Source organism: Gastrolobium bilobum, unplaced genomic scaffold, assembly GCF_033153095.1.
Source record: "Gastrolobium bilobum isolate Gb01-03AN ecotype WA unplaced genomic scaffold, APGP_CSIRO_Gbil_v1 utg2673, whole genome shotgun sequence".
Taxonomy (NCBI): Eukaryota; Viridiplantae; Streptophyta; class Magnoliopsida; order Fabales; family Fabaceae; genus Gastrolobium; species Gastrolobium bilobum.
The window spans coordinates 293,695-317,326 of NW_026898407.1; the positions used below are offsets into that span (position 1 = coordinate 293,695).

The following is a 23,632-nucleotide window of genomic DNA, read 5'->3' on the forward strand; positions in this document are numbered from 1 at the left end:
TTGGATTGCTTAAAATTTCCTTTTGAATTTGTTTTGCCCTTTTGGGTTTAATAGCTTCGTCATTAGTTGTTTGTTAAGAACGTTTACTTCCGTTATGTTGTATAATGTATCAAACAGACTGTTCAGTCTTTGCAAATCCTTCTATGATGATATTATTTTACTTTCATTATTATTAATTTTTTCATCAATTTAATGCTAATAAGATCTACCAGCTGTTGTATATTATATTTATAAAAAAGAAAATGGATTGTGTCAATTTAGCCGACAAAATTCATATTAAGGTCACGCAACCAATAGCTCGTTTTTTTTTTTTTTTTTCATTTTTTTTAAATCATGGACACTTGATTTTTTTGGATGCGTTGTTCTTTGGAAGTTTCTTTTTTTTGAGTAACCTCATAGTGTTTTCATCTCAGGATGAGATTGATTCTTTTGTGGCTTTGAGCGAGAAGGTTTTACCATTGACCTTAAAGTGCTTCTCATAGGAATTGAATTCATGATTTCATCAGTTGTCATAGCCTGACTTTTAAGCTGCAGTTCGCTTACCAATTGAGTTATATCTTGGGGTTGGAAGGTTTTTGTTTGAGAATTGATTTTAGGAGAGAAAGGAAGGGAATGGTTTTATTAATCCCTTCTTTGTTTGTGAGTTTAAAAAAGTGAAAGGAAAGATTTTGGGATTTTCACAAAATCTTCTGAAACTCTTTGTTCTTAAAATTAAAGTTCCAAACAAAGCCTTAATTGAGAATAGGAAAGTATTATCAAAAAACCAATTAGTATATTAAGGGGGTGTTTGGTTCAAGTTTTTGAAGATGATTACCGGTAATCCTTCTTTGGTAAATGTAATTACCACGTTTGGTAGAAGGAATAAATTACGATTCCCGGCTATCCAAGGATTACCGGTAATTTGATTTATAAAGAAAAGTCACTATTCAGATTACCAAAAATAATATGGTAATTCGGAATACCAATCAGAATACCAAGTAAAGGGAAAGTACAACAATAAATTTTGAGACAAAAATACCCCAATACACATAAAAATCTAGACCCAATCTATCAATTACAAAAGTAAAAATAGTTTGGGGTTATTTTTGTAAAATAACCTCATATTCCAAGTCATATTTCGTTCTAAACCAAATATGGAATCAGTAATTTTTACCCAATATTCTCAGTAATATTTTGGCGAACCAAACACCTCTTTCGTAAGATTCCAAGTAAACTCAATTTCTACTGAATTCCCATTAATCATGATTCCTGGTCACCAAAAAATTTCTCTTGTACCAAACACACCCTAAGGGTAATTTCTTGTCAGGCCCGGCTCTCGCTTCTAACTTTTGTCTTTTTTTTGTTTTTTCGTTTTTCGTGCAACACCTAACATAACTGAACAGACGAGAAAATCCAGACTTATTACACACGATTGAATCAGGGTCTAGCACGAGCTTCAAACTGGTCCAAGTTGATTTTCAGAAAACAGGTGGGGTGGTTGCTCAAGTCAGTAGCGTTTTAAGTTGTTAAGTGTGGTAGGGATGCCTGATTAGTATACCTTTGGGTAGTTTAAGGTTGCTTCATTAAGGGATAAGGACTTTGCATATGATGGACTTTCATGGGCTTGGATCCTCCATATCTTTGGGCTTTTGTACATGGTCCCAAACAAGAACAGTACCAATACTTCTTTCACAATACCTGTTGTCTCCAATGAAATGTGAATGTGTCTCATATTTAAACAGTATTAAAAAATATTTAAACCTCGTAAGTAAATTGTCTATATGCATTAAGAAATGATTCTTATACGTTGTTTTGTTTACGACATTCCCATCATCCTGTTTGGAAGAAGAAAAACAAAATGTGTTAGAACGTGCATTTTTATTAATTTATCCTTTAAAAAGGAAGTAATGTAAGAGTAGTCTATTGAAAATAATTGTTAATATGTGTTGCCAAGGTGACACAGCCCTAATGTAGGGCAATACTACTTAACCGTGTCACATGAAAACGAGCAACAGGAAAATAGCTATGACCACAAAATGGAAACCCCAAAACTTAGGACTCTTCCACATTGTCATGTACACTTGTCACTAATGGTCTCACTATTGCAAGAACAAACTCCATATATTTCGCTTCTCTCTTTAATATGTGATTTTACTGAGTCTTTCCACACCCACCACATTCGCATATTAACAGAGGAAAATAGCTATGACCAACTAAAGGTGATTTCTCTATATCTCTCTCCTTCTAAGTTCTTCCATAGCTTTCTCCTACAAAAAGTTTCTTCAGTGCATTTATCATCGTGGCTTTGATTACCTTTTTTCTAAAAGGGGTTCCATCATTTGACAAGGTGGTGGAAATATGACCCATAAGGGTGGAATAAACCTTGCATGTGCTTCATGCAAATACCAGAGAAGAAAGTGCACTCCTGAGTGCCCTCTTGCTCCATACTTCCCTGCAGACCAACCAAGGGTGTTTCTTAATGTCCATAAGCTATTTGGAGTAAGCAACATTAATAAGATGTTGAAGAAGTTGGAGCCTAGTCAAAAAAGAATAGCTATGGAGACTCTCATTACTCAAGCAAATTATAGAGAAATGTATCCAGTTCATGGTTGTTGGGAAGAAGTTTGTAGGCTACGTTACCAAATATGGCAAATGGAAGAAGAGCTTCATGTTTTTCATCAACAACTTGAGATGTATAGGCAACATCACCAACATCAAGGACAATCCATGCATGATGATCATGTCACTTCACAATTAGAGTTGGGAATGGCACCAAGTACTAATGCTCTTCCTCTCTTCAATGCTCCACAGTCACAGATTTATAACAACACAATGGCTACTTTGCCTGTGTCACAGCAACATTCTTACTCCAACAACAGCATGGCCTATAACTCCCTTTACATGGATTCAAAGGATTATCTCACAAACCAATTGTGGGTTCAGCATCCCTACACAAATCACAATAATAGCAATTCCATGACAGTGCAATCTCAATTGGTTACCACACAGCCACTGCCTGTTCAACAGGAAGTTGTTGAAGATTATGATGAGATACATCCATTTTTTGATCATACAATTGATGACAGACAATCATATATTTATTCCGAGGAGGCTTATGAGCCAAGGTAGATTGATCGTTTTTTGAATAATCATTAATTAATCAGAAAAAGTAAACCAAAAAAAAAAAAAAAACTGGATTTAATACTTGTTATTGTCAAATAAGGTTGAGAGTTTAACACACAAATTATATATAAAAAGAAACATAGAAAGGGTTAATGTAAACAAATAGTTATGATGATTGAAATCCAATAAAAAGAAAATGGTGATATTTGGCCAATGAGGGTTGGCTCAAATTTAAGAATCAAACTGTGTCATCATTAGTATGTCATCTGGAATGCTAACCTTGAAAAAGATCCCTCTAAACTTTTGTAGAAATTTATTTTAACAAAAATATGTATATTTGATACTGTACATATCTGCCTGCAGTTCCGAAGAATCACTGAGGGATACAAGAAAGTGCATTGAGACTGTTGCTGAGAATGAATTGAAGAGTGCTGCTGCATGCTTCAGCCTTACTAGTGTCAGCTAGCTGTCCCTCCTCCCCATGAACAAAAAGAGGTGTTTTGAGCTTCCTTTCTCCTTTCCTTATTGGATCCTTATTTTCTTGGTAAGATTTTAATTATTGAGTTTTTAATCCTTCACTTGTGAACGTTTTGAATAGATGTACATACTTTCTATTGTTTATCAGATTGCATGAATTGCTATATGTGCAGGCAAAGAATAATGCAAGATTGGCTATTTTTGTCAATCAATATCTTTTGACTGTTCTCGGCTGTTAGCTCTTTCTGTACCAATACACCACAACAATTTGATGCATAACACTCAAAGAAACGAGTTAAGGGATAATTAACTAATCAACTAATGAAGCCAATAAATTTTTTTAGCCATTTTATAGCTTTTCTTCTGATTTTGGAAGCAGCCTCATGGAAAAGAATGACAACAATTATGCATTCACCCTTATATATATAAAAAAAAGATTAGAAAGTTTGAATTGGAAAAAAGAAAAAAAGAAAAAAAAAGGGGGAAGCCTAATATGTTTATCAAGCACCAACATGCTAATTTGATTCACAAAAACATCTTACAACATGACAATTTGATGTATAGTTCGATTGACAAAGACATCTTGCTTAGATTTTCTTTCTACAGTTCAGTGCAGCATCCAATTTCCCTTTCCCTACTCAATTTTGAGGTCATCCATGATCAAACAGTCTAGCTCATTCTAATATTTAAACAGTGATTATGTATTTATGAACTTCAAGCTCGTTCATATTCCTCTAGTTTTCCAGTATCTCAGCTAACTTCTCAGCCGTCTTCATGTCATCAATTAGAAGATATATAGAAAAAGATCAATTTGTAAGGGTTCAGAACACTGATGAGCAGAAGGCAAAGTTATGGAGTTATCCATATTCCAAATTCAATGAGTCAGCAAAGCACTTGAATGAAGCAGATAACTAATATCTACTAGACTACTAGTAGTAAGTTTCCATGCTAGCATTCATTGGTTTAGAATAAAGATGTATTAATGATGATTTATAATATCTCATATGAATCAAGAAATTATTCTTACACTATAGATTAATTATTTTGGCACAAGCCGTAGAGACAAAGATTAAAGAAAAATGTTAAGCGTAAATTATAACACCCCGTTCTAGAACCGGTTTGTTAACATCGCATTATGATATTAAGCGCAGTTACAATCACATTGGCTCAATTAAAAATCCGGATGAATTTTTCTTTTTAAAACGATGCCGAATTTAAAATATCCAATTGCGTGATCATAACCATATTACCTTGCGGAATCAGATAAACCAAGCTTAACATCATGTTCTCATTCCATTTTTAAACCATTAATTTACTTCTTATTTATTTCACAACTTCTACTATATTGTAGATCTCTTCGTTAGCTACGCGTGGGTTCAAACCGCGCTCAAATCGGAGCACTGTAGCCCAAGTTATGGGTTTTCTACGAAACGAGCGCGTGAATCCTGCTGATCCCGGCGCGACCGGCGCCAGCTGTGGCGCGGCGGGCGCCAAAGAAACAGAAGCTCCCGATCGAAATGGCGCTGGAGGCGCCAAGGTTGGCGCCAGGTGCGCTAGCTGGTGATCCCGGCGCGATTTGCGCTACGAAACAGAAGCTTCCAAGCATTATGGCGCGCGGTGCGCCAAGTTTGGCGCCAGGTACGCCAAAGCTTTGAAGGTTTCACCAATTCTTAGTATTTTACCTCTAACTAGAGTTGTACTTGTCCAATTCACACAATATTGGTCTCTATGGAAAGCTAAGAAAAATATCTACAACTTCCATACATACACCACGGTCCAAATCTGTCATATAAATTCCTCTCCATAATTGATTTAACGAAAATTGGGCAGCATAACCTTTGTTTTCTCAACGTTTCCCAATCTAACAGCTTAGCTCCTAATAGACAATTCAGCTCAACATTTCCAATATTCATCATGCGTTCATAACCTTGAAGTAAATAACATTACACAAGTTTAATTACATAACGAGGAACTTAGCTACAACAGGCTATGACCATCCCTTGGCTCTCATCAACAAAAGAGATATCCAAAGGCATGATCATAGGCTAAGTCCATCAAATATAACGAGATATACATACGTCAATGCTATCAATAATCAATCCTATACATGTAAATCTACAAAATAACATGTATGATCTCAAAACACCATTTTCTTCATGCATGATCTACTGCAAATAAGGCCACTTGCCATCAGAGGCTCCTGCAGCTTCCTTACCTGAAAGGGGGTCCTCATAACACGGGGTGAGATATACGAATATATCACAGTAAACCAGAGGTCCTTGGAGATCACTCCACCCTAAGGTTCACTTTCGATGTACACATAATCATAATAGCTTAACACATTCTTATCAGCAAGCATCACATGGACTTCCAAGAGAGATCCACTAAGAGCTGTTTCTCTTAGGCTCTTACCACATGGAGATCCACATAGGGCTGTTTCCAAGGGAAGTCATTTCCTCAATCTAGGAACCTCCAAGAGGGATCCACATAGGGCTGTTCCTCTTAGGCTCTAACCACATGGAGATCCACATAGGGCTGTTTCCAAGGGAAGTTCCTACCAATCATCCTCATCATAATACTATCACTCATAACCTCAATCACAATCCTCAACCATTACCTCATTCATTATTGCTACTTCTATAACCATTCCTCAATTACTCTTAAACAATCAAAAATCAACCAATAATCATCAATCAATCATAACATGTATCAATGCATGAATCAATGCATGAGCATGCAATTACAATCATAATTACATATCACATCTCATAAACCATTTCTCCTCCATGGAGTATGGTGGAACACTCAATGGGATCAACCACAAGGTCCAAAGGTTTACCTTGCTCTTGAGCTTTCCTCAATTGCACACAACCACAAAGGTTGGTCACTCTACTTGGTCTTCTTGCCTCAATCCTATCAACACAAGGAATACAATCAATTGATGCTAATAATATCTTAACATTTAAGAGCATCCTTAATCTCAAGCATAATTTACTCAAATGACAATCTAAACTCATTTTCACCGTTTATTTATCATCACTAACAACATTTTCAAAGACACCAAGCCTCCATCACACTCAAAATCATAAAACCCCAAAATACACTATTCATCATGATCAACCTCAAGAAACTTCCAAGAATACAAGGTTGGAGAAGTGGAAACTTACCACAATAGGTCACACAACCATGCAATAGAAGCCTCCCAAGCTCCCATGGAGGTAGGAGCCATCAATCTCCTCAATTTCACCTAGGGTTCGAATTTTTGAAGGAGAATATCTCTCTCCACAATAACCCCCACTCAAAACTAAACTAGGATTATGGAAGAGGGGAAGATTTTGAGTGGTCTAGGCTTTGGAATCACTCCGATCGGTGGAGAATCGTCCTCTCACCCTCTTCCTCCCTTCTCCTTCCCTCCTTCCTCCTTCTCTCTTTTTTTTTTCTTTTCTTCTTCCCTGGTGCAGGGTGTCGTGGGGAATGAATGGGGTAGGGGTTCTTTTGGCTTTTAAGTCACTTAACTTAGTTAAGTGGCTTATGTGGGTATTGGTTCATCTATCTATTCAACTCTATTAATTACCAAACTTTACCCAAAAGTATGGGATATTATTCTAGGAATATTAATATTTATATTTTATATTTTGGACACTTTTTCCAGTACCCATTTATACCCCTTAACTTTCACTGAGTACACTTTTTACCTCCAAAGTGACTCCAATTCGTTTAATTAAGTGTTATACTTAATTTTACTCACTAATACAGGCTTAATTACTTAATTAAAATTAATTAATTAAATACTTAAGTTTGGGGTATTATATAAATCTTAAGGCAGAAGCATTGGTTATTTGACCATTGTGACATTTTTTCATTTAAAAAGTATCATTTTGCCTCGTTTTAAAACTATACATTAATATACCCTTGTTTGACCAATATACTCGAGTATAAAATCATATACTCGAGTATATCAAATCTCATGAACATGTTAGATTATATAACCCAGATATTCAAGTATTTGCTGTTTTTGGACATGTACTCGAGTATAAGGGCTTGTACTCGAGTATATGTTCAAAAACATTTCTACCAATCTTTTCTAATGCGTAGCTCTCGAAAAGTTATGTGAAATTAAAAAAAAACTTAATTCTGACACCTGAGTCAAAAGTTATAGCCTTCTGAAATTTTATTAAAAAAATTTCAAAAAATTTTATAATGCCAATAGGTTTTGTGATATCCACAAAGCTCTTCCTCATATTACTTGAAGGAGCTTTGTGGGTATCACCACAAAACCTATTGGCATTATAAAATTTTGATTTTTTTTAATAAAACTTCATAAGGCCATAATTTTTGATTAGGGTGTCCGTATCAGGTATTTTTTTTTATTCCACATAACTTTTCGAGAGCTACGTGTTAAAAAAGTTTTGTAATTTTTTTTTTGAACATATACTCGAATACATGCCCATAAACAGCAAATACTTGAGTATCTGGATCATATACTCGAGTATATGTTCATAAGACTTGATATCCTCGAGTATATGGTCATATACTCGAGCATATTGGTCGTTTAACGGTCCAACATAGACAAATTGATGTATAATTTTATGACGGAATAAAGTGATAATTTTTAAATTAAAAAGGGGTAAAATAGTTAAATAGCCCAGAAGCATTCAATAATACAAACATCATACTCTAGTTTAAACCAAACCATTTTCGAACTGAATTGTTTAAACCAATTCGGTTTGGTTTTAAAAAAAAATCAATTTAATTCGACCCATGCACACTCTAATTCCAAACGCAAACATTACAGTGTTCGCCCGGATCTAGTAAAAACTAGCACAAAGTTAGCTTGCATGGACAAGATTGCGAAGCGTGGTAAAATATTATGATCCCATTTACAAGGTATGAGACTTGCTCCACATTAATTGTATGAACAACTATATGTCACGTAATTATCAAATTCGACGGGGGATATTAACTTAATAAGCTCCCCCGTAAAAAAAGGTAATTTAAATCTGATTAGGAGGATATTAGTAGTTATCATCTTTCCATAATCTTAGGCTACTAACGAAGAAGTTACCAAACAGAATTTGATGAAACTACAAGATACGTATGATGCGCTAACTATTCTGCTCCGATCTCATCCTTATTACACCATAATGCTTTTTTATTTAACTATATTAATTATCGATTTGGGACGAGATAGTTCCCTGGTTATCCTCATGACTAGCTAGGATGAGGAAAAGAGGCCCACAAAAACTTATCCGAATCGGGTGACAATTATTCAGCTCTGGTCTCAATTCTATATCATTTTTCTAACCGATTTAGAATTGATTTTTGGTTCAAAACCAATTTAATTTTAAAACCATATCAAAATTGGTTTTGATTCGCTTTAGATCAATTCTGAAAATTGAACCAATATTTAATGAAATTGCGTCCGAGTTCCAATAACTTCTCTGAAACCATTTTATTTCCAAATTGCAATGTTTGAGTCATAGCTCTATGGACTAAACATCTTAACCGAAAAATTGGATACGAAAATCAACATCTTTTCAATACCAAATTACTAATTCTATATTGTTACAAATAATATTATTATGGGATGTCGATAACTCCCAAAGAAATAATATGTAACTTTTGTAACTCGGTTATTAATATGTAATTAGGAGGATTCTTTATATATATATATATATATAGAGGCAGGATATTCTTACACCAGTGTAAGAGTTAGAAGTCTTACACTCAATCTTGACCATTGATCCACTTGTATCCAATGGCTCACATTACTAAAAAATTAGAGCCCTTAGATATAAGTGGGATCAACGGACAAGATTGAGAGTGTAACTTACACTGGTGTAAAATGATCCTGACCCATATATATATATATATATATATGAAATTAGGAGGATTCAATTTTGTCAATTATTCTATTATAATTCATTATAATAGAAGGTCTATTTTTTTTTGGAAGAGTATAGTAGAATGTCTATGAATAGAGACCATGTGCAGATATTGAATACACACGACACAACACAATGAAAAATTATCCTTCTTTCATTTTGTCCAAATTTTCTCTCTCTTTTTCTTCTTTTACCTTTACTGTATTCTAATTACCATTTAGTTTCGTAACACGTTATCAGCACGATTCCGCTCATATAACGATTCCACTCGAATGATTCCTTTACCTTTTTCTCTTTTCTACGTTTTCTTCTATTTATTCTTTTCCTTATTACTTACTTTAACTTTGATTATTTTGTAGTTACCTTTCTATTCCACTAGCATAATGGAGTGGAGTTTTGGGTACAAAGAGTATAACCAAAAGGTGAAGAGATTGAGAATTTTTTTTTCTTTAAAGCAAGGTTAGATTTTGCAATAACTAGGGAGAAATGTCACTAACCCAATTCTTAGCATCACCTATGTAAAATCATGAATTCTCAAAACCAAATGATGGTAGCTTAGTTGGCACATGCGAGCTAAGCAGGTGAGGATGAGAACATGTGTTCGATCCTCCCCAGTATTATCTTTGGTAGGGGTTTAAAGTCTTAATCCTGGACCCGCCTCGAACATAATTGTCTTTCGTGAAAAATACATGTGGTTTATAAAAAAAAATCATGAATTGTCAAGATCCCCTTTATATTATTGTGTTCTTCTCTTTGAATACTGTAAAGAACCTTGAGATACACCACTCCAAAAGCTAGCTCAAAGGGTGAGAGTGCCCAAAGCCTTATAAAGGCCACATTAGTTGCTCATACAACCAATGTGGGACTATACGACTATATATCTCAACTCACCCCCTCACATGAGAGGGGGCTTGAAGAGTGGATGATGCAACAGGCCCAGTCTACCTGTGCTAAAAAATTCCACAAGAGAAAGTGAGAGGCAGCGAGGTTTGAACCCGGGACACCGAGGCTCTGATACCATGTAAAGAACCTTGGGATACACCACCCCAAAAGCTAGCTCAAAGGGTGGGAGTGCCCAAGGCCTTATAAACTCCACATTAGTTGCTCATACAATCAATGTGGGACTATATATCTCAACAAATACAAATATGAATCATTAGTTTCATTGTTTAAATGGTTTGTGAAATTTAGTTCCCGATATTTAGAATTTTTTTTTTAAATTGTGCTTAGAAAATGATATTTGAGCTTGGTATAAGTTAGAAAATATAAGCGCAATGGATATAGTTTCATTATTTTATTTTTTAGCTTGGGTTGTTCATTATATTTGTTACTTTGTTTATTGATCGATGAGATTTTATGTGTAGTGAATATATATATATATATATATATATATATATATATATATATATATATATATATATATATATATATATATATAGGAAGCATAATGTAAGAACATAAGTTGTATCCTATGTAGGGTATAAATGGGCTAGGCCGGCCTATAAGGGCCTACGAGTTAACTTATATTAGGTCAAACTTGACCTATTACAAATAGTAAAATAGAATATATCTAAACTTTTTTAAAAACCTATTTAAAAAACATGCCATAAACTTTTTTTATACATGTCGGGCCTATAATTAAGTTGAGTTTGTTATACACGAGTATTTTTTGTTTTTTCCTATGGAGTTAATTATATACCTTTTGCGTCTGTTATTTTTATTTTGAATGAAAATTTTGCCATTTCTATATTAGTGGGAATTTTTTTTTCATTCTCACATTTTTTTTTGGTAGGACTGAAAGCAACAATGAATTAAAATAAGTTGTGCAGCGATAATATTGATGTTGTCCGGGATTTAAAGCCATTTAATTTATATAAGGGAAAATATTTGTCCTTTTAAATGATATAATGTGTGTCATTTTATTCTCACAAAGAGGTGAGACCAACACCTTTATTTTTTTGTTAATTTTTTTTCTTCCATGATTTATCTCTTTCTCTTACTTAAAATGACATAACTTTACATCTTTTAAAATGACACACTTTTTCCTTTATATAATCAACTGACTGTGGCGAACACACTTTTTAGAATTCTCTTTTTCCAATTCTTTTTCTTTTCCTTTTTCTCGAATTTTTTCTTTGGCTTCCAGTAATTTTTTTAACAAAGCCAAATCTCGGTTTTGCTGGGCAATTATTTTATTTTGCTGAGTAATGAGTGTCAACAAATGTTGAGTGGTAGGTAAATTTTCATTGTGTAGTGAGATGGGTGCGACTGAGGAAGCTGACTTTTCTTGTGAAGCGGGTGTTCTTTTTTGCTTTCCCTTGGAGCTGTTATGGGATTTTATCGTGAATATGCGCCTGCAATTTGCAAACAATTGGGGAAAAGTGAAGACGCACTCCTATCGTAAAAAAGAAGTAAGCATACATCACTAGGAAATACTTTGAGGAATTGGCAGCGCACGATGAGTACACCCGCTCGTTCAGGGGAACTACCGATAACTCCCAGTTATCATCTTGCGCTTTGTTTGGATTTAGGTGGATTACGACCTTCAACTATTCCAATTTCCTTGGAGAATTATACACAGAGACAGTATCCAACACGATGTCTGATACCCAATCCAATGTCTCCTCGTCACGAATGCCACGAGTTCTCGCTCCAGCTGCCTCGGGATCTTGCTTTTGTTTTTTCTTCTTCTCAGTTGCGTTACATTTAGCCATGATCTCCTTGATTTTGGGTGAAATAAAATCTGATTCATAAGAGGAGGCATTAGTAGAGCTTGAAGAAGCAAAATAAGAACTAACAAAGGAAGACTTAAAGTTGTCAAAATTGCGTTTCTTATATTGATACCCGGCAGGATAAATAACATTTAATTGAAGTGGACTAGGACTTTTTTCTTGGTTTGGCTCATTACGCGCAATAGGAGAAGGAGAATTGCGCGCTGACATTTGGCAAAGAAGACTCAGAACCTAAGGCATTTACAGAGTCACAACCATTTCTCAAATTAGAACTGGAGTCACTTGATATACATATAGGATGAGCTATCTTGCTCGTAATTGACACTTTGGGAAAAGGGGACGAGCTTTGTTGCGACAAAGTTCTGGATATCCCGCGGTTAGGTTTTCGAGATGAGAAGCCTATCTCAAACCCTCAGAGTGTGGATGGGAAACTTTGATCAAGTTTCACTTTCTCCCAGGGTGCAGAACTTTGCCTGTTAGCCACCATTCCCCAGTCCCTAAAGACCTGGACCTAGGGAAGGACCTTGATGGAGGACTGGTGGAGTCAGACCTCTCGGCCATTCTGATAAAATTCACGAATTTGCGATTATCAGGCATACCCTAACATGATGAAAAGAAGAAACAACAATGGAAAAGAACACAGTAGAATAAAATACAGAAACAAAGGCAGAAGCATACCTGGGTTTTATACTTCGGAAGAGGAATAGAAAGCAGGACGTGTCAACGCCAAGAACTAATCGGAGTAGGAATATTGAAGAAGAGGTCCTTGCAACAGGAATTGATGCTTAGAGTGATTTTCCCTCCAAACTAAGCAGCTCAGTACAAATATGAAAAGTCATCGAAAAGAATCTAAAAAGGTTAAAACGTGTTGGATGAAACAGATAAAAGGGGGCACGTGGGGAGAAGGTAAACATATTAAAACTTAAAACACCCACATTAGCTCTTAAGACACCCACGTAATTACGGTAACATTTAATGCTTCTGACAGTTAAACATCTAATCAACCATTTTAAACGATGAGGTAATGATGGTATTTTCATCATGAAAAGCGCAATACAATTGAACGCGCCAAAACCTCGCAAAAGCACACCGCGCGAAAGTATGAATATATCTCACAACTTTTTAATACAAAAGTTGTAAGCTAGGGGCAACTGACCTGGATAAAATACAATAAGTCCACAAAGGGTTAAAACCCAAAGATAAAGGCCCATGCGATGCGCGATATATCTATCACGCATAAAGAAACAGGGACACGATAGCCTCATCGCGCCTAAGCCACCTAAGGTATGACTTCAGAGCTAAGTAAGAAACCCATGAAGGAACCACCGCGCCAAAAGCCAATACGCAAAAGACAGCTCCAGCTTGCCACCACTCTACAATGGCAGCTTGACATATAGAGGTATAGCCAAAAAGGCACCAGCTGAGAGCAGATAAGCTTGCAGCCCATAAAGAGCCAATCAGAGGACACACCGCCTACCAAAGGCGTCATTCGATTTACTATATAAACAAATGATACACACCCAGGTATAATATTCTAATTGAGTAAGAATATAACATAAGCCTAGCTTTGATACTGACTTGAGCGTCAGAGTGTCATTGTAGGTACCCTCAGCCAGAGTCATCGCGCCAAAGAGGAACAACACCAACCTTCCACATAATAGCCATCATCAGCCCAAGAAGTAGATCATCCAACTGAAAGCCTTCACTCTTTAACCGTGTGTGATTAAGCCCAATACTTATTGGCCTGCCCATATTGTACTGGACCGATCATTGGCGCCGTCTGTTGTTCATGTTGTCTTTCCCGTGTTGGTATTCCTTCTTGTCTATCGGCACGGTCATACCGCGTATTCCTATCATTGTTATTTCTGACATAATTGTAACCTCCTCTGGGATATGTCCTTTGTCTATCAGGGTTCCGATCAGATTCGTTTACAATTTTTTTATACAAATTATATTAAGTCTGACCAATCATATGCTTTTAATTAAAATATAACCAATCAGACATAATATAATTTATAAATAAAAATTCATAAATATAACTTTATTCTCGAGAAAAAACATAAACCCTTAAAGAATCCTTACCTTAGTCGCATTAGAGAGGGGACCACGGTAAATTGTATAATAATTTAACAGTATGAATTTAAACACTTGATTAATTATTTATTTAATGTGTCAGAGGGTCGTGGACGAATAAAAAGATCCTTCAGAATTATTGTACTTACAAATCAGATTTGACACGTAATCATAACGAAGAGTGATAATCTTTGAGGGTGTAACTGTCAACTGTGAAGTTTATTTTTCTTTTTTATACGAAAAAAATATTTGTGCTTTGTGTAAAAAAAAAATTCGTAGGTATTGGAACCCATTCATTTATTTTTATGATAAGATAGTTATGAAAAAAAAAATAGATATAATAAACTATTCTATTTTAAAATAAAAATTTTATAAGAGTTATATAATTATGTTGTAAGAAAAGTAATTGTGTAAAGTTATAGATATTCATTTTGCATGATATAATTTTTTATTTTTTTCTTCAAAAAACATGAACCCACAAAATATTACGCGTTACATCGTGTTAAATCAGAAATGCAAATCCCTTTTAATAATACATGTTCATGAATAATTACAAAATGTCGCTTTTCTTTCCAGTTCATTCATGTCAACAAAATTAAAAAATCCTGTCCGAAATAATTGAAGCTCATCGGAAGCGGAGGGGATGATGATGAAGATGGAGTGGGTTGCGAATCGTTGGACATGTGTGGCGGCAGCAATATGGATCCAGTGGAGCTGCGGTGCATCATACACCTTCAGCATCTACTCCCCTGTTCTCAAGTCCACGCAAGGCTACGACCAATCAACCCTCGACACCGTTTCCGTCTTCAAAGACATTGGCGCCAATTTCGGCATCCTCTCCGGCCTCCTCTACTCCGCCGTCGCTCCGTACACCGACAGCCGCAGCGGCTCGCCGTCCAAGTCTAAATGGACGTCCCTCGGAGGACCATGGGTGGTGATCGCGGCGGGCGCCGTTCAGTGCTTCGTCGGGTTCATGTTCATTTGGGCTTCCGTCGTTGGTTTGATCGACCCGCCGCCGGTGCCGGTTATGTGCTTTTTCGCGTGGCTTGGTTCTAACGGTCAAACCTTCTTGAACACCACCAACGTTGTTACTGGCTTACGCAATTTCCCTGATTATAGCGGCACCATCATCGGCATCATGAAGGTGTTTTTAATTCTTCAAAAAATAAATTAGAAATTGTAATTTTGTGTTTCTGTTGATTTAATTGGATTTTTTTTTTGTTTTTTTGTTTTAATCAGGGATTTGTTGGACTCAGTGGAGCAATCCTGATTCAACTGTATCATACATTTTGTGATGGTGACCCAACCACTTACCTTTTGATGCTTGCTTGCTTGCCTGCATTTATCTGCATATTGCTTATGTTTTTGTCGAGGATCTATGAAGTGGACGATGGTGATTACAAGAAGCATTTGAATAGTTTCTCTGTGGTTACTGTGATTATTGTTGCCTATCTCATGTTCATAATACTTTTGCAAAATTTCGTTAGCTTACCATATTGGGGACGGTTGTTCATATTTGTAATCCTTATGGTTCTACTAGCATTGCCTTTTGGTATTGCTATCAAAGCACAGTTGGAGGAGTCACAGAAATTTTCACAAACCTACTCTATTCAGAGGGTCTCTGCTACAAACGATGGCAAGTTAATTACATCCTCCAGTCATGCTCCATCAGGGGATCAAATGGAATACCAAGAGCTTCCAAGTGATGAGGGGCAGGTACAGGTGGCTTCAGCAGATGATGGCATGTTGCCACATGAAGTAGAAATGAACCTCTTGCAAGCTATGTGTACGGTTGATTTTTGGATGTTGTTTGTAACCATGATATCAGGGTTGGGCTCTGGGTTGGCAACAATAAATAATATGAGCCAAATTGGGCAATCTCTTGGCTATAGTACTATTGAGATTAATAACTTGGTGTCACTATGGAGTATGTGGAATTTTCTTGGCCGTTTTGGAGGTGGGCATGTATCTGATTATATCATGCACAAAAAAGGTTGGCCGAGGCCATTGTTGATGACCGCAACTCTGGGGATAATGATTATTGGCCATGTAATTATAGCCACTGGTTTCCGTGGAAATCTGTATTTGGGTCCTGTCCTGGTGGGAATCTGCTATGGTGCTAATTGGTCCTTAATGCCTACGATCACTTCTGAGATATTTGGTGTAAAGCATATGGGTACCATTTTCAACACTATTGCTGCATCGAGTCCACTTGGATCTTATATACTTTCTGTGAGAGTTGTTGGATATATTTATGACAAGGAAGCTAGTGAAGAAGATAACTCATGCATTGGCGTCCACTGTTTCATGTCATCGTTTCTGATCCTGGCAGGTGTGGCTTTTCTTGCATTTTTGTTTGGTCTGGCATTATTCTTCCGGACCCAAAGGTTCTATAAGCAAGTTGTGATTAGAAGATTAAAACATTATGCACGATGATGAAGAATGTATTTGCCAGCATTTCAGCACAAGGTAATGAATGTCTAAGGAAACCAGTCTTGTTTTTTTTTCTTTCTGTTCTGTTAGGCATAAATATAGAGGTTATCCAAAAGGCTGATTGAAGTTATGCATTTTACTTGTTCTGTTCTGTGTGCACAGAATAAGAAAAGATATGTAGTCCACTGTTCTTTCAGTTATCATCTGTCACCATTGTATTTGATTATGAGCATATATTCTCACTTCTCCCTTGGCTACATTTTTTTTTTCTCTTTCTTTACTTCCCCATTCATGGGTGATGGGTCTTTGACGTGTGTATAAGAGAAGAAAAAAGGAGAGTGGACTGGAGAGTGTTGGGCAAGGGGAAATTATACGTGTTCATGAGAGGAGAATTAGGAAAACTGCTTGAAGTAAGGAGGAAACAATAGTGGCAGAGTGTAACACAATGTACACATGGCAGCAAGGTATTGGAGAGGAGAATTGTGCAATGATGGGACAGGAAGGGAAACATGAATAAGGAGGGGGTGGGAAATTGTGAAGGAGCATAACAGAATTTTGGGGTGAATTGGTGGCTTAGGTCAGGTGCTAATGCTAATGGTATTGCATCAGAGGGGTCAGTCATGGAGTATCGCAAGCAATTCAAGCTCTCCTTTCAGCTCAGCTCCATAATGCTGATGAGGATTTCATATGTGGTGCGTTAATAGATGGACTGAAGGATGAGGTGAAAAGCTTAGTTGGGGATGATCAGTTCAGGGGACATTTATTTGTTATAGGCAATGGTTCAGAAATTGGAGGAGGGTCGATCGTATGGTTATTCAACCCGAGTAACTGGGTTCACATACAGCAGGCCTGTTGGAAAGGAGGACGATGTGTTTGCAACACTGGTGGAATGGTGGGGGCAATTGTGGAGGAAAAGATTGAGATGGGTGATGAAAATGGCAGTGGAGGTGGAGAACTGTTGGAGCAGATCAAACCACCCAGACAACAGGTCATGCATCAAGGTTGGAAATGGTCTGTTTGAGATTCCCAAATATCAATATTCAGTTACAAGTAGTTACAGTTGGGTATCAATAGTTAGTTAAAGATGTTGGAAGGACAATGTTTTAGCTTAAATAGGAAGAGGGGTAGAAGGAAGTGAAGGAGAGTTGTTAGCATTGAGAAAACAAACTAGTGACTTAATTGTAAGGGGAGGGAGGAGATCTCTCTCTGATAAGAACCTTGGGATGCACCGCCCCAAAAGTTAGCTCAAAGAGTGGGAGTGCTCAAGGCCTTATAAACCCCACATTAGTTGCCTATACAACTAATGTGGGACTTCAAGTTCTATACCTTGGAAATGAGTCCTAACATTCCACTATGCACCGCAGCCTCGGTCCCCCCGCGTGCTGGCTCTGCGCTAGTCTTTTATTAGCCTCGGGCGAACATTGCAGTGCCGGCGTCACCACCTGCGCCATTCGATTTGTACCCCCAAGACTCTTTTACTAGCTCCGAGTGAACACTGCAATGCCGGCGTCACCACCCGCGCCGCTCGATTGCAACCGGGAGACATAGTGGAAGGCTCTAATACCATTTGATAAGAACCTTAGGATGCACCACCCCAAAAACTAGCTCAAAGGGTGGGAGTACCTAAGGCCTTATAAACCCTACATTAGTTGCCCATATAACCAATGTGAGACTTCAAGTCCCATACCTTGCAAATGGGTCATAACACTTGCCTTTCCCGATTATTATTCAATCATCAGTAAAGATTTATTCTTTTTCTTTCTTTTGTATGATTTCTCTGTTCCAATTTGTGGGTTCCTAACGTGGTCTCTGTCCCAAGGCGCTGCATCCATGCAGGGGAGGAGAAGATGTGCGAGTGTCCAGGTCTAGGTTGAAAGAAGAATTGAGCTCTGATTACTTGCTTAGACCAACAAACGTGAGACGAGATGGTGTTGGTTGGGATGAATCACTGGAAACTGGTGGTGGGTGGAGCAGAGGCATCAATGAATGTTGCAAGGGTGTTGGGCTTGGTGGCAAGAAGGCCAATGGCTTAGGAAGCAGGGCTGATGGGTGCTGCGAGGGAAGTGGTCAAAGAGTATGTTGGGTTCTAACTTCTAATTGGTCACATCAGTAGCCTTTGAAGCACAATAGAGAGGAAGGAACATCATAGGTCGATGGGGGATGAATCTCACCACCCAGATGCGCATTTCCCAAAGGGATGGTGAGTTAGTTAGGATGCTTCTGGGATATCGAAGGCAGACAGAGGAGGTGAACCTGCATCTGATTGAAGATCTTTTGCTCTCTTTGTCTAAATTCTTGTTGCACATATCACAATTTGAATGAGATTATGCTGTTTACTTATTTATTATTATTTGTTCTCATTCGCTTCTGGATGAGTTATTTGCTTGTTAGCATTTGAGATAACTTGCTTCCTTGATTATAGATAGGAGAAATTCTGCCACTTTACATTGTTAAAATATTCTCGCAGAAGCATCAGTCACTTATAAAGTTAAGAACTAGTACAATTAAAATCATTTGAAAAGGCTTTTTGTGGTTGCAGTATGCTGCTAGTCTGTGTGTGGTGAAGTTTTTGAGAAGTGGAGTGTAACAAGGAGGCACAATGTCATGATAAGCATTCCTTACAATTTATGGTTACTAAACTTTGGGAGGTTGTCAAAAGAGCAAATCTCAAGCTGCAAGCTTTACGTATTTGAGTATACCTTGAAATGTATATATTATTACAAAGAAATTGGTTTTGGATAGTTTCAGTTTGGGCTTGTATAGTAGAGTAAATTAGTTTGGAAGAATTTTTTTTAAATAAGCCATGCATAAAAAGAGTGTTGAGTTTAGAGCAGTGGTAAAGTGGATTCTTTGGGACTAAAAGGTCATGGTTTTAAATTCGAAAAACAATCTCTTTACAAATATACAAGGGTAAGGTTGTATACAAGAATTATTATCATTCCATAGGAGTTGAATGAAAAGTGATTTTAGTGATTTTTTTTAGTAATAAGCCATGCATCATTATGATGAATGTGCGCTGTATTTCATATATTCTTTTGCTGCAAGTGTAAGAGAAATATAGGTATCTCTGTTGAAGTTTACCTTCCCATTTGGTTGATGCCGTTGCCCTTGGAATGAGAGGTTCTACCTTAAAAAGCTGCTAGCTTCAACTATTGGTAACCCTTTCGGCCTGCTGTTCTGAAGTTTGTTAAGCCTTAATTTACGTGTTATGTTTGTTTTCAAAATGAATTTTACTTAGTAGCCTGTCAATGCAAGCGGAATGTTTTAGTTGATATTTTTTTTTTGGGTAAGCTAGTTGATATTTTTATTATGTGCAACGTGCTTCTAAATTTAAAATGAATTTTATGAGATTTATTTCAAAAAATCTAAAATTTAAACTAAAATACACATGTATTCATATTTGTTTTGTCAATTATCATTTTCTACACTCATTCTGAATGAATTACTTTAATTCAGGAATAATGCTACCTACATGTAAAACATTTTCACATAACTTGCTTAATCTCATGTCATTAACTATCTATTTACCTATGTCTTTCTCCTTTTTCCTTTGATTCTACATTTTCTTAAGCGAGATTATGTGTATAAAATTCATTTGCAACTAACATTTTCTTTAGTACATTATTAAGTGAAAATATGTCTTGGAAAATAATGGGAATATATTCTTTGAAGGATCTAAACCATTTAGATATAAATCAATTATTATTATTATTATTATCTTTTATCTTAATGCATTATTTCGTCACTGTTAATATTTGAATAATTGAGATCTTCTTACATGATTTCATATCACGTGAAAGCATTTATTTCCGAAAGTAATAGAGAAATAATTTACTTCCCTGTAATGTCGACAGCTGCACAAGTAACGCCAAATGTTTTTGCTAACACTAAATTCTGTGACATTTTGGTAACATTAAAAATACCAATTTTTTCTGTTAACACAAACGAAACTTAAAGTACATGAATAGGAAAAAGCTTCTAAAATGATTTTTTTTTTTTGGGTGGGTGGGAGGCTTTAAGGTCAAAAAAGTCTTTTTGAAAAATAAACAATTATTTTCTCAAAATAATTATTATTTTGAGAAAAACGCAAGAAGATCAAAGGTACAATAAGAGGAAATTCGTGTATTTCATTATAATTTTGTCCGCAAATAGGCAAACTTTAAGCCAATAACTATAATTTTTTTATTTTTAGTAGTTTTACTGATTCTAGATATGGCTATGGGGTCTTTGTTGATTATAGACATGGGGTAAGGTTATTGTTACATACCGCAACTTTGTGATAGGATTGGTTTAGTGGTGAAGAATTGAGGTAATTTGTATTAATTTATGTGTTAAATTCACATCATTCAATCTAAAAAAAATAGTCATAATTGAAAATGGGTACGTTGTGGATTTGTCGGGTTAAGGACTATTGCTGGGTTTTGGTTTCTTGTTTTGTTGTAGTTGTGTGGCTGAAAATGGTAAGTGGCCATGGTCCTCGACCATGTAGTCCCTTAATATTATAAGAGGGGTAAAATGGAAAATGAACTAAAAGTTAGGGGTAAAATGGAAATTGAGTGTGAGAGGGAGCACAAAACCATCCAATGGTCCAGGACCATAAAATTATTTTTCGTAAGTCGGCTTGTGGCTCTGATGTTCCGCTTTTGTGGATATATATATATATATATATATATATAGGGATAGGATCAACTTACACCGGTGTAAGAATAATACATCTTACACCAAATCTTAACCGTTGATTTCCGTGCATCCAATGGTTGAGATTTATTGGGAATTAAAAATTAATTAATGAGTGAGACCTAATAAATCTTAACCGTTAGATGTAGAAAATCAATGGTTAAGATTTGGTGTAAGATTTATTATTCTTACACCGGTGTAAGATGATCCTTCCCCATATATATATATATATATATATATATATAAATATATATAAAAGTAGGATCTTTTGATATTAGTGTCAAATTTGAAGTTTGACACCTCATCTGAGAGCCGTTAGATCAAAAAAGATCAACGACTTTGATTTGTAAACATGTGACACCATTGATCTTTTTTGATCTAATGGCTCTTAGACGAGGTATCAAGTTTCAAATTTGACACTAGTATCAAAGGATTCTACCTCATACATATATATATATATATATATATATATATATATATATATATATATATGAGGAAGGTTATATTTACAAACTTTTTATTTATAAACTCTTACAAACTACACTGAGTATGACCGGTTATACTTTAATCAAGAGTGTATGACCGGTCATGCTTAGTGTAATTTGTAAAAAAAAATTATAAACGGATCCTTCCCATATATATATATATATATATATATTATCAGATGAGGTGTCAAATTTTAAATTTGACACTGGTGTCAAAAGGATCATGCCATATATATATATAATATCAGATGATGTGTCAAATTTTAAATTTGACACCTCATCTGATAGCCGTTAGATAAAAAAAGATCAACGGCTCTGATTTGTAAGCATGTGACACCATTGATCTTTTTTTATCTAACGGCTCTCAGATGAGGTGTCAAATTTTAAATTTGACACCGGTATCAAAGGATCACATCCCTATATATATATGAAAAATTGTTTTCTTATATTACATAAGATAACAAAAGATTCCTACTCACACATGTAAAGGAGAGATGAGAGAGAATATAGGAGAGAAAAAATATATAAATGAGTCCCATTTCGTTATATGTGAGTGTAGAAAAATATTTTTATCTTATGTAGCATAAGAAAACAATTTCATATATATATATATATATATATATATATATATATATATATATATATATATATATATATATATATATATATATATGGATATGATCCTTTGACACCAGTGTCAATTCTAAAGTTTGACACCTCATCTGAGAGGCGTTAGATAAAAAAAGATCAATGGTGTCACATGCTTACAAATCAGAGTCGTTGATCTTTTTTGATCTAACGGCTCTCAGATGAGGTGTCAAACTTCAAATTTGACACCGGTGTCAAAGGATCCTGCCCCATATATATATATATATATATATATATATATATATATATATATATATATATGGATTTTATAAGAGTTATGTTGTAGGAAAAATGATTGTGTAATGTTATAGAGATTCGTTTTGCGTGCCTTAGCTTCTTTTTTTTTTGCTTCAAAAAGTGTGGGTCCCACAAAATGTTGTGTGTGTAGAAAAAATTTTTGTGTCATGTGACATGATAGATGCAAACTCATATATATATATATATATATATATATATATGTTTATTTATTTATATTGGTTAGCCTTGTATTGATTACCTCATACAAATATGATGTTGTGGAGGCATGTCTACGTAGTTTCAACTTCATCACGTGGGAGTCATTTAGATATGATACCCCAAGAATAAGCCATAGGTCCAGTCTATGATTATGATATTAGTTAAGCATTTTGTTGCATTTGGGAATACATTTTGGTGCATATTGGTGTTGTATATTTACTGCATTTTGGTGCATACTAGTACTACAATTTAGTGCTATAAATGTATTGCATATTAATGCTGCATTTAGGTGCATTTTGAGACTGTATTTTAGGGGGCGTTTGATTCAGGAATTTTTTTTGGAATAGTAGAGAAATGAGATAGATAGAGAAATGATTGAAAAGATAGATAAAGTGAGATATGTAGAAAAATGTAAAAAAAAGTTGTTTGGTGGGGAAAAACTTTACTGGGAAAATTAGGTAACTTTATGAAATCAACAGTGTATTAAAAGCCAGATAACCGGTTTTCCGAAAAATTCCACCTTCAAATTGGGTTTCTAAACAGTGCGGATATCTATGTTTCTCATAAATCCAGACAAATTGGATAGATGAATTTTTGGTAAGAAACGTTAAAACAAACATGGTATTTTTAAAAGCCATACTTGAGAAAGATAGATATCCGCTGA

General features: G+C 35.7%; 2 protein-coding genes across 3 annotated transcripts; both read left to right on the forward strand.

The window, feature by feature from the left end:
- Positions 1 to 2,337: 2,337 nt before the first annotated feature.
- On the forward strand, positions 2,338 to 3,568 carry LOC133315820 (LOB domain-containing protein 27-like). The gene is made up of 2 exons (XM_061517487.1): positions 2,338 to 3,104; positions 3,466 to 3,568. The coding sequence occupies exons 1-2, from the start codon at positions 2,338 to 2,340 to the stop codon at positions 3,566 to 3,568; spliced, it is 870 nt and encodes a 289-aa protein (XP_061373471.1).
- Positions 3,569 to 14,854: 11,286 nt separating this feature from the next.
- LOC133315834 (protein NUCLEAR FUSION DEFECTIVE 4-like) lies at positions 14,855 to 19,645 on the forward strand. Of its 2 annotated transcripts, none has more exons than XM_061517512.1 (3): positions 14,855 to 15,413; positions 15,509 to 16,738; positions 19,242 to 19,645. In XM_061517512.1, exons 1-2 carry the CDS (start codon positions 14,913 to 14,915, stop codon positions 16,703 to 16,705), a joined length of 1,698 nt encoding a protein of 565 aa, XP_061373496.1. In that variant the 5' UTR covers positions 14,855 to 14,912; the 3' UTR covers positions 16,706 to 16,738; positions 19,242 to 19,645. The 2 variants fall into 2 exon arrangements, with proteins under 2 accessions (XP_061373496.1, XP_061373497.1); XM_061517513.1 differs by lacking the exon at positions 19,242 to 19,645 and adding an exon at positions 18,522 to 19,177.
- Positions 19,646 to 23,632: the final 3,987 nt, after the last annotated feature.

What these genes read in the sequence shown, in the direction of transcription:
- LOC133315820 (XM_061517487.1), top strand. Translation starts at nt 2,338, where the DNA reads ATGACCCATAAGGGTGGAATAAACCTTGCATGTGCTTCATGCAAATAC. An exon ending in GAGGAGGCTTATGAGCCAAG is followed by an intron (nt 3,105 to 3,465) that starts GTAGATTGATCG and finishes ATCTGCCTGCAG; the next exon opens with TTCCGAAGAATCACTGAGGG.
- LOC133315834 (XM_061517512.1), top strand. Translation starts at nt 14,913, where the DNA reads ATGATGATGAAGATGGAGTGGGTTGCGAATCGTTGGACATGTGTGGCG. An exon ending in CCATCATCGGCATCATGAAG is followed by an intron (nt 15,414 to 15,508) that starts GTGTTTTTAATT and finishes TGTTTTAATCAG; the next exon opens with GGATTTGTTGGACTCAGTGG.